Raw genomic sequence first — 11,258 nt, forward strand, 5'->3', positions numbered from 1 at the left:
GTACAGAGCTTTCCTGTATGCCCCTACCCCTCACATGCACAGCCTCCCCCACCATCAGAAATCCCCCAGCAGAGTGGCCCATGTGTTACAATCCATGAACCGACGGTGGCACGTCTCAACCCTCCGGAGTCCACAGTCAACGACAGGAACCTCTCTAGCTATTGTGTGGGTTTGGACCGATGTCCATGACACATCTCCATCATTCTCGTCATGTTTTTAATACTGTGTTTGAAAGCAAATAGATTAGCAGCTTGAAGACCATCCTTTTATGTCAACAGAAATTAATCATGGTGCTTGGAGCAAGACGGAAACCCAGAAACTAATCAAGGCTGTTGAAGAAGTGATCCTGAAGAAAATGTCTCCCCAGGAGCTAAATGAGATGGATTCTAAACTGCAGCTGAACCCTGAAGGCCGTCTGTCGATTGTTCGGGAGAAGCTCTACAAAGGCATATCCTGGGTAGAAGTGGAGGCTAGAGTGGAAACCAGGAATTGGATGCAGTGTAAAAGTAAGTGGTAAGTTTGAGGCTTCTTACCTAAATCTCAACAAGGTGCCGACCTCCCCCTTCTCGGCAGTTTCTAGTGAGTGGGTGAGCTGAGGAGGTCACTAAGAATACCTGTAACTACCATGTGGAAAGCCTTGCAGGTCAAGAGGAGTCCTCTCTGATCCTCGTCTCCAGCAACTTCGATGTCAGTGTCTGATGTAAGGTGGCACTTAGCCAACCCTGATTCATCGTGTAGCTACTTCATAAATAACTTGAACCTTTTTCACTCTTTTCATTATTTTAATTGAAGTATACTTGATTTACAGCGTTGTATTAGTTTCAGAGATATAGCTAAGTGATTCAGTTATATAGAGAGAATTGTTCAAATTCTTTTCCAATATTTACAGGATACTGAGTACAGTTCTCTGTGCTTGGACCTTGTGTGTCTGTTTCATACCTAGTAGTTTATATCTGCTACTCCCCATCGCCTAATTTGTCCCTCCCCTGCTGACCTTTTCGTTACCAAACTTTGTTTTCTATGTCTGTTTCATAAATAGAACTTGAATCTTCTTAATATTAAATATTGTATTTAATATTATGAATATTGTATTGACTTCTGGTTTTTTCACTCTGTCCCTTTCTTCATAAAACAAGGTTGTTACCTATTTATAGCATGAAAAAAAAAGTACAAAACTAACATTCAGGAGAGAAATCACAAGCCTAATGATCAGAAATAGCTCTCCCTCTTTATTTTTTCTTTCTTTGGCCTTGGTTTTTTTTTTTTTTGACTGGCTTTCTCTTTCGCATTCAGACTCCCCTTTGCCGAAGCAGGGCGGTCATGCGTTCAGCCTAGGAGTTTTCAGGTGCATCCGTGGAAGTGGTTTCAGTCCAGCTCTGGCTGCATACTCTTTGCCTGGGGTGGTATTTCTCAGCCCTGGAAAGTCTGAGCTGAACTTTCAGCTGCAACATGATAGCTTGCAGCAGTGGTCCTGCAGCTCACGCCCCAGGCCTCCTACACGAAGGGGGCTCCATCGACGTGACTATTAAAGAAGAATGGACTCCAGAGTGGGCATGTTGTGCATTAAAAGCAAACTCCTGGATTATACTGTGTACCGTGTATATTCCTTGCAGCTCTGCTGTAGGGTACTTCTTTATTTTTCTAGGAGACTGTCCTCAGGACATAAACTCCAAAGAACAGATTAAGTTTTAGGTGAGGAAACGGGTACTGTGGAGGAATCAGAGACCTCTCTACCTCTGGTATCTTAGACTTAAAGAAGTGGGGGGGCTTCCCTGGCTGTCCGCTGGTCTCAGACTGCACTTCCACTGCAGGGGCCAAAGGTCCAGTCCCTGGTCGGAGAAGCTCTGCTTGCTGCAGGTTGTGGCCAAACAAAAAGCAATGAGACTTCCTGGTGTCCTGTGGTTGGGACTCCATGCCTTCACTGGGTTAGGCCTGGGTTTGATCCCTGCTCGGGGAGCTATGATCCTGCAAGTCGTGTGGCCAAGAAAAAGAGTTGGGTGATAAGCCTTAGAGATGAGACGCCAGTGTCTTAGAAAGGAAACCACCAAGAGGGGCCATGCCTCAGAATCAGTGTAACTAAATAACATGCAGGGTGTCTTTTAATTGGAAGAAACTGTAGAAAACTGGAACACTGAACATCGATTTACTTCATGAAACACTGAAGTGGCATCAGGTGGTACATTTCAAAACAGGGGACATGGGCAGCCGACCAGGAAGTGTCGGTTTCCGCGTATGAATCATGTATCTTCTCTCTTTTTTCTTCTTCTTCTTTTCTTCTCAGGAAAGCAAATGTCACAGCTTGTGACCATCAGATTGTGACAAATTTCACTGTTTAAGAGAAGCACTTTTTAAATATTTTTAATTAGGTTCCTGCTTTCATTAGGAGCCTTTGAGCCTTAGAGGAATCATTGAATCATTTATCACTTTACTCAGTGTGTCTTATTTGGTATTTCAGCAGCTCACAGGTAATAACAGCCATGTTCCTGTTTTATAAGCAAGCAAAAATAAATTGAGTCTACATAGCACCCTTTAGCACCAGCAAGCAGGCTTATTTTTTCTTTCTTCCTTTGTTTAACTGTTTATCATTAAAATTTTATGACACTCTAACTTAGAACTCCTTGTATCCATCATCCAGTTTCAATAAATAATCAACAGCTTTCTATCACTTTATTTGTACTTTCCCACTTAAAAACAACTATATTCTTGATGGTGGTAAATGCTAGCAGTGATGGGTTGCAAAAGTTAGAAAGTAGTTCTGAATAAGGACAATTTTTTTTTAATTTTTCCAAATATTTCTTTAATTTTCTCTGTGACTTGAGGGGAGGTGAGCCAGGGCTGGGGGCTACGTCAGTGCTGGAGCGTGTAACGCCTCGGGACTGGGTTGCTGCTCCGTCACTGAGTCATGTCCATCTGTGCAACCCCATGCTACCAACTACGGCACGCTGGTTTCCTCTGTCCTCCTGTGTCTCCCAGAGTTTTCTCACTCATGTCCATTGAGTCGGTGATGCCATCCAGGCATCTCTTGCTCTGTCACCCCCTTCTCTTGCCCTCAGTCCTTCCCAGCATCAGGGTCTTTTCCAATGAGTCAGCTCTTCCAGTCAGGTGGAGCTTCAGCATCAGTCCTTCTAATGAATATTCAGGGTTCATTTCCTTTAGGATTGACTGGTTTGATCTCCTTGCTGTCCAAGGGACTCTCAAGAGTCTTCTCCACTATCACAATTGAAAAGCATCGAATCTTCGGTGCTCAGGTTCCTTATGGAACTTAGGTACTTTCATCCTGGAGGAAGCACCACTGAGATACCACCTTACAGCCTGAACAACAACCTGAATAAGGACAATTTCAGTGAGGAAAACAAAGGACATCTTCATGGAAACTTGACCCTGAAAGTAAACTGTTTTTCTTTTAACACAGGACGGAAATTCTAACCAAGAGGATGACGAACGGTCGGGATGTGTACCGAGGAGTGAACGCTCTGCAGGCCAAGATCAATCTGATTGAAAGGTACAGAAATAGACAGCAACACTGTTTTACCTGTTTTTCTCTCTAGGCAAAGAGTAGTTAACCAAGCCTGTGGGTCTAATGGACCTGGGCTTGTGTCAAAGGAGGGGCGCCGAAGAGCAGAAGAAGCCTCTGGATTCTGGGCACCCTGTGCAGCTTCCTTCATCCTGTTCTCTGTCAGGGATGCCGCTGCTCCTTCCTCAGTGGGCTTCCTCGTTCTCCACGCTGGCCTGGCTGGGATCCCGCCCCCCTTTAGTTCTCTACCAGAGGGACTAGCAGAGACAAGGAGGGCCTCTCAAGTCAGGCGGGCCTGGGTTCCAGTGAGGGTGCATCGTGTTGGTGGTCCCAACAGTGACCCGAGCTCTCAGTCCATCTCCTGGTCTGCAGAATAGACACAGTCCCGCCAGCTTCATCAGATAGTGTCGAGGGTGAATGGATTCGTGGGTACGAGGCCTTAACCCAGTGTCTGCCGCATAGTCAGTGCTGAGTATACAGTCACTACTCCTGTGTGTCTGCGTTGAATGGTGAGCTTGTGTTTGTTTTTTTTAATTGAAGTATGAAAGGAAGTGAAAGTGAAGTCGCTCAGTCGTGTCCAACTCTTTGTGACCCCTTGGACTGTAGCTCACCAGGCTCCTCCGTCCATGGGATCTTCCAGGCAAGAATACTGGAGTAGGTTGCCATTTCCTTCTCCAGGAGATGTTCCCGACTCAGGGATTGAACCCAGGTCTTCCGCATTGTAGGCAGACGCTTTACCGTCTGAGTCACCAGGGAAGTCTTAAGTTGATTTAATTTCTGCTGTACAGCAAAGTGACTTAGTTATACATATATATGTATATTTCTATATATACAATATACTTTTTCATATTTCATTCTTTTCCATGATGGTTTATCATAGGATATTGAACATTAACTGTGAAGTTAATGTTTTTTACCTTGAGGAGGCAACATGGCTTGGTGGGAGGTGCAGAGGGCTCAGGAGGAGGAGAGGAGGCTTTTTGGTCTGGAGTTCACGTACCCCGTGACCTTGGGCTAACGATGGGTTTGCCTGCCTGTGTTACCCACTGGGCCTGGGTAACACAGGGAGCTGGAATAGAGGTGGACACGCTGAGGCCTTCCAGCTCTTAATTTCTGTGAGTCCATGAAGATGGCCATCATGCTGAATTTTGGCTTGAAAACTTAATTTTTATTTTTTTCTCATAGGTTGTACGAAATAAATGTGCAAGATGTTAATGAAATAGACTGGGAAGATCTTGCTAGCATCATAGGGTAAGGCCATTTGTTTAATATTAAGCCAATGAAAAGATAAGAGGTGACTTCTAATAAATGACTGGCTATCAGACTTCAAAGAACAGGACTGAAGTTCACGCCGCTTATGTCACTCACCTTATGAATTATATTTATGAACCTTATGAAATGTAGTGCATTGGTGAACCGCCCCTGCCCCGCCTTAGTACCAGACCAGGTTAATCATACCGTCCCTCCCTCTGCTCCAGCCCCCATCTCCACCCCCAGGACACCTGAGAAGAGTGGATGAAGCGTGTGTGGAGTCCCTTAAAGAACTCACCAGTTACGGCTGGCGGGAGGAACCCACGTGGTCCTCACCCATCACCAGCCTCCTGCCATCTGCCACGTTGCCTCTGTCATCCCTCCCTCCCTGTGCCCCGCCTGCTCCCCGTTCCAAGGGAATAGAATTGTTTCCATCAACCACTTGAGAGTTAGTGGTGGACAACGTGTGCTCAGCAAGGATGGTACCCTGCATCAGCCGGCACAGTGATCACGCCCGGGGCGTCTGCGTGGGTGCAGTGCTCTTCTCTAACACACGGCCCCACGCGGATTTCACCCGTTGTCCCAGAAATGCCCTTCGAAGCACGTTCCCCCATCTTAGGATCCAACCCAGGATCTGTCTCCTTAGCATCATCTAATCCGCAAAATCCTCCTGCCTTTGTCTTTCTTTCTTTTTGTCACTGCAGTGTCTTTGATTTGTTTCACCCGTACAACAAAGCGATTCAGTTTTGTGTGTGTGTGTGTGTGTGTGTGTGTGTGTGTGTTTTCAGATTCTTTTCCATTTCAAAAAAATCGTATTTATTTTGGCTACACTAAGTCTTTGTTGTGGCACTGCCCCTCCGCACGTGGGATCTTAATTCTCTGACCAGGGATGGAACCCACGCCCCCTGCGTTGGAAGGCAGGTTCTTCACCACTGGGCCACCAGGGAAGTCCCTCACAGTCTGTTCCATTATTACAAGATGTTGAATATAGTTCCCTGGGCTGTACACGAGGTCCTTGTTGTTTATTTGTTTATACACAGCAGCATGTATCTGTTAACCCCTTTGTCTTCAATGATGTTGAAACTATGGGAGAACACAGGCTAGTCGTCCTGTAGAGCTTGCCCCAGCTGAAGCTTGTCGGAGGCTCCCTCATGGCTAGATTTGAGTTTTATATTTTACCTGGGAGTCCTTCATGGGCGGGGCTGTGTCTCTCTCACCAGGTCCCACCTTGTCCTGAGGCTTGTGGTTCTGACATCGACCCCTGGGCTCTGCCTCATTTCCCCTTGTAGAAAAGTGACAGTTTCTCTCTTGGTGGTAGGAAACAGCTGCGGGGAGATATTCTGAGACCCCCTCAGGTTCCTCTTCCTCTCCAGGCCTCGCTGTGCTGATCATTTGCATTTCTCACCTGAGGAGTGCCATCTCACTCTCATCCGCTGTCACTCTCTGCCTTTGTTGCTACGGTCCTTGCATTTTCAGCCAGTGAAGGAGAGGCCACCCCTCCTAAGATAGAAGTCGCTGCTGGCCCAACAGGGAAACCTGACCGGCATAGCCCTGTGCCTCTAAGCCCAGCAGATTGGCAGGCACTGTGGGGCTCAGGGTTGGTGGGCTTTGGGAAGCGGGGCATCGAGGGACCTTCTGGCCTTTAGGTTTGAACGGTGGAGCAGGGAGCAGGGCTCCCGCAGCCTGGCTGCCTTTCAGAAGCGTGGCTGCTGATGTGAGGTTGTCATCGATCCATTAGGAAGGGTGTATACTGGTTCTAGTGGTTAGTTATTTATATCTCAGGATTATGGACAAAGCATAGTCCATAAAGCATCAGTTCAGTTCAGTCGCTCAGTCTTGTCTGACTCTTTGCGACTCCATGGACTGCAACACTCCAGGCCTCCCTGTCCATCACCAACTCCTGGAGTTTGCCCAAACTCATGTCCATTGAGTTGGTGATGCCATCCAACCATCTCATCCTCTGTCGTCCTCTTCTCCTCCCGCCTTCAGTCTTTCCCAGCATCAGGGTCTTTTCAAATGAGTCAGTTCTTTGCATCAGGTGGCCAAAGTATTGGAGTTTCAAACCATAAGGCATAGTGGTTAGTTATTTACATCTCAGGATTATGGACAAAGCACAATCAGTTTTGGTTGTTTGATTTTACTTGGCCTTGAAATCATTTAGTGGCAGGCCCTGTAAAGAGTCACACACGCCCGCAGTTCCAAACTCTCTCCGTTCTTTCTAGCTCATCTCAGCAGCACGCCATCTGTTCTTCAGTCGATGGGTCCCTAAGGGGGAGGTGTCGGGCTTTGAAGGAAGGGGATCCTGCTGTGCATCCCACCAACTCCCACCCCAAAAAGTATTCACGTGGACACATCTCTCCCTTTGCCATATCAAACCACTTTTGAGAAACCCTGACTTTTCCAATAAATGTTTGGGTATCTTGCAACATTGCCTCAAATCACATTTCTTAGAGTGGATTTTTAGTGATTTTAAGTAGAATTATATACTTAAATATTGAATGTTCTAGTTAAAATTTGGAAATCTCAGGACTTCCCTAGAGGTGCGGTGGTTAAGAGTCTGCACTGCCAATGCAGGGGGTGTGGGTTTGATCCTTGGTCGGGGAACTAAGATCCTACATGCTGTGCAGCATGGCCAAAAAATTAAAAAGAAGAAAAAGGGGATTTAGGAATCTCAAAGCTATAAAATAGACATCATGGCATCCAGTCAAATACTGTTGGAAGTAGAACGTTCTCAAAGTTTTAATAATAAATTAAAACAGTGAAAATAATTAAATTGAAAGTTTGGTCCCCTCAGGTTCTTGAAGCCTCCCTCATGAACTATTTAGGCAGGATTTTAAAGACAGCATCCTTGCCTAATGAGATGTAACACCCACTTCACTGGAAACTGTTACTTCTTGAAGCCCAAGCTTTGATCGGCAGAGCAGTCTGGCACAGGGCACTGTGGGAAGAAGGATGGTTTTCCGGATGCCCTAGAACTTGGCCTCTGCAGTCAGACGGACCGGGCGTCAAATCCTGGGACTCTGCTTGGTATTTAGCCGGCCTTCGTCAGGTGGGCCCCTTGCTTGTCTCTGCACCACCATTCCTCATTTGTGGGATGGTTGAACGCGTCCATAATCAGGACTGAAGGGGACAGTGCGTGGGCCATAGAGTGTGCTCGGCAAGCCGCCACTGCCACAAAGAGGCATAAAGAGCCCAGCTGTCTTCCACATGTGTAGCAGATCAAATTATTCCCGCTGATCATATAACATCTAGATTAGCTAACTGTCAAAACAAATTATGTCACACTTTTATGGTTTAAGGGGGAAGACATGCCCAGGAGGGCTTCCCTTGTGGCTCAGCTAGTAAAGAATCCACCTGCAATGCAGGAGACCTGGGTTCCATTCCTGGGCTGGGAAGATCCCCTGGAGAAGGGAAACGCTACCCACTCCAGTATTCTGGCCTGGAGAATTCCCTGGACTGTATAGTCTGTGGGGTCGCAAAGAGTCGGACACAACTGAGTGACTTTCACTTTCACATGCCCAGGAAGTGACATTAGCGAATTTTCAATTAAAAAAAAAAGTTTTTAAGATTTGGTTGTTTCCATCCTGCTTATTGTAAGTGGAAAATGAATTTGACTCACCAGCACACCGTAAGTGTCCACGTTCTTTAGCTTTGCAAAATTAAAAATCCAGACCCCTGCCTTTGCATTGTGATAAATATATAGTTATCCTAACCGTAGTAGTTAAAGTGTAGGACTTGTGAATAATGCCATTTGTAGCCACATAGATGGACCTAGAGATTATCGTAGTCAAGTGCAATAAGTCAAAGAGAGACAAATATCATGTGATATCACTTACATGTGGAATCTAAAAAAATGATACAAATGAACTTATTTACGAACAGAAACGGACTCATGGACACAGAAAACAGATTTATGGTTACCGAAGGAGAATAGGAAGGGGTGAGGGGATGAATTAGGAGTTGGGATTAACATACATATACAACTATATAAAGTAAACGACAAGGCCCTACTGTATAGCACCGGGAACTATGCGCCATATCCTGTACTAATCTATAATGGAAAAAATCTGAGGAAAGAATGTGTGTGACTGTGTGTGACTGAACCACTTTGCTGCACACTTGAAACTTAACATTATAAATTAACTTCAATTTAAAAAAAAAATCTGATAGCCAAAAAAGTGTAGAATTTGTAATGGACCCAAGCGACGTCCCAGCCCTTCCCCTTCGCAGCTATAAAACCTTGGCTGGCTCTCTGTGCCCTGGTTTCCCCATCTCCAAAGTGAGGGCTCAGAGTCGGAGCCCCCTCGCAGAGCGATGGTGAGGCTTGTGGCTGCTCCGTGGCGAGCTCAGAGCCAGGCGGATGACACGTAAGCGTCAGCCTGTGTACGCTAGTGTCACAGCTTGTCTTCCTTTCTGGTAGTTTATTCTAGTTTGGACAGAATTCATCTTATTGTCCTGCTGTTTTTCTTCCTTTCGTATGTGTGTGCTTAAGTGAACAGCAGCTTTTCATATGTCTTATTTTTCTCACACATGTGTAGACACGAGGATTAAGAAAGCTACTTGTGTCTGTAGACCACCCCTTAATCAGCGCGTTTAGTACACAGGACTGAAATGAGTTATTTTGAACTGCCACTAACTTTTTGATACCTTTTCCTTTCTAAAGGGATGTTCCCCCGTCTTACGTCCAAACTAAGTTTTATAAACTGAAAGCTACCTGCGTTCCCTTTTGGCAGAAGAAGACTTTCCCAGGTCAGTGTTTTTAGTAATTGAATAGTTAAAAACAGCACATGTGGGCACACATTGGTCGTGTGACCTTGGGCAGGTGACTTCTTGGAACCTCGGATTCGTCAAATTGAAAACTGACAAATTATAATCCCTACCTGCGGTGTCTCTGGCAGCTCAGTGGTAAAGAACCTGCCTGCCAATGTAGGAGACGTGGGTTCAATCCTTGGGTTACGAAGATCCCCTGGAGAAGGAAAGGGCAACCAATTCCAGTATTCTTGCCTGGAGAATCACACGGACAGAGGAGCCTAGCAAGCTACAGTCCATGGGGTCGCAAAGGGTCAGGCACAACCGAGCAAGTGAACACACACACATGCAACCCCCACCTTTGTTTGAATGCACTAGAAGAGCTGACAGACTTGTGAAATGTGGTCGCCAGGGTGCTGGGCACTTAGCAAGCACTTGACGTGTAACTGCGAGTGATCCTGGGTTGCACACACCGTACACTCACACACGCTCACACCACGTGCCTGCACACACACTGTTTCACAGACAACCGGATGTGCCCAGCTCTTTCTCTGCAGCCTTTCGTGAGTGATTTGCGAGGAAGCAGTGTACTGTAAAGTACACAAAAGCAAAACCACTTGCAGAGGATGCGTGCATGTGACAAGGTACACCAGACACGGGAGCTAACTTACACAGTTGGAGATGCAAACACATATTCGTATTTTGAGAGTTCTCAGCTGGAAGGTTGCTATGTTGGGGACTTACCCTGGGTTTCACTGCAGATACAGTGCATCCTAATGTCTAGGCTGGGTCCAGAGGCTAGATTTTTCTCTAACAAACTTACAGCAGAGACGCCAATACCCTGCCCAGCATCAGGGTTTGGGAACTGCTGGCTTGACTGATACTCTGCTCTGTAGTGTGTGACAAATTGCTTCCTGCATTCAGCAGACCCCACTTCCTGGGTTTGAAGCTGACTTTACCCTCCTGACTCCCTGACTTTGGGCAAGTTACATAATGTCTTTATGCCTCATTTGAAAAATGGGTGAACAATAGCGCCTACCTCTCAAAGGATTTTTTAGCAGGTTGAACGAGGGACTGTGAGTGAACCAGTAAGAGCTGGGTCTTGGCACACAGTAAAGCCAGTAGCGATACATTGTCATCATAAGCACCCTCTGTCCTTGACTTTAAGAAGAGGCATTGTCAGACCATCTCAAGATTCAATCTCTTTTCTTCAGAGATCATAGACTACCTGTATGAGACTAGTCTACCGCTGCTTAAAGAGAGGTTGGAGAAGAAGATGGAGAAAAAGGGGACTGAGATCCAGGCTCCAGCAGCCCCTAAGCCCGTCTTCCTGTTTCGAGACATCTTTTATTATGATGACGACGACAGTGAGGGAGAAGACAGAGATGAAAAAAGTTAAGCAGCTGTTACTCTCTCTTGTCCATTTTTCTAGGTTTGGTTTTATTTATAGATGTCAATAAAGATATTTTCACTAATGATTTTACTAAAGAAGGGTCTGAAAATGATAACTTACATTCTGGAGCATTTAAACATTGGTTCACATTTCATATTCAAGTCTGTCTGAATGTGAAAAGAAAGGTGAGTTTATGGGTTGATTTAATATTTCTGTGCCATTATGTCAAGAAGATCCCTTGGAGAAGGGAATGGCAACCCACTCCAATATTCTTGCCTAAGAAATCCCATGGGCAGAGGAGCCTGGCGGGCTACAGTCTTTGGGATTGCAGAGTCGGACACGCCCGAGTGA

The 11,258-nt window shown here is 45.9% G+C and overlaps 1 protein-coding gene across 4 annotated transcripts in view; it reads left to right on the top strand.

The window, feature by feature from the left end:
* The window catches only part of TTF1 (transcription termination factor 1), a 28,654-nt gene extending 17,652 nt beyond the window's left edge, over nucleotides 1-11,002 (top strand). For 2 of the 4 annotated variants that reach the window (XM_027966240.2, XM_015094122.3), the window contains 5 exons: nucleotides 279-513; nucleotides 3,413-3,502; nucleotides 4,700-4,765; nucleotides 9,429-9,514; nucleotides 10,729-11,002. In XM_027966240.2, coding sequence (XP_027822041.2) covers nucleotides 279-513; nucleotides 3,413-3,502; nucleotides 4,700-4,765; nucleotides 9,429-9,514; nucleotides 10,729-10,913 — 662 coding nt within the window. In that variant the 3' untranslated portion in view covers nucleotides 10,914-11,002. Of the gene's footprint in view, nucleotides 1-278; nucleotides 514-1,293; nucleotides 1,583-3,412; nucleotides 3,503-4,699; nucleotides 4,846-9,428; nucleotides 9,515-10,728 lie in introns of those variants that run through there. The other 2 variants (XR_003588597.3, XM_027966241.3) reach the window with 2 other exon arrangements.
* Nucleotides 11,003-11,258: the final 256 nt, after the last annotated feature.

The sequence above is a fragment of the Ovis aries genome, chromosome 3 (genome assembly GCF_016772045.2).
Source record: "Ovis aries strain OAR_USU_Benz2616 breed Rambouillet chromosome 3, ARS-UI_Ramb_v3.0, whole genome shotgun sequence".
Taxonomy (NCBI): Eukaryota; Metazoa; Chordata; class Mammalia; order Artiodactyla; family Bovidae; genus Ovis; species Ovis aries.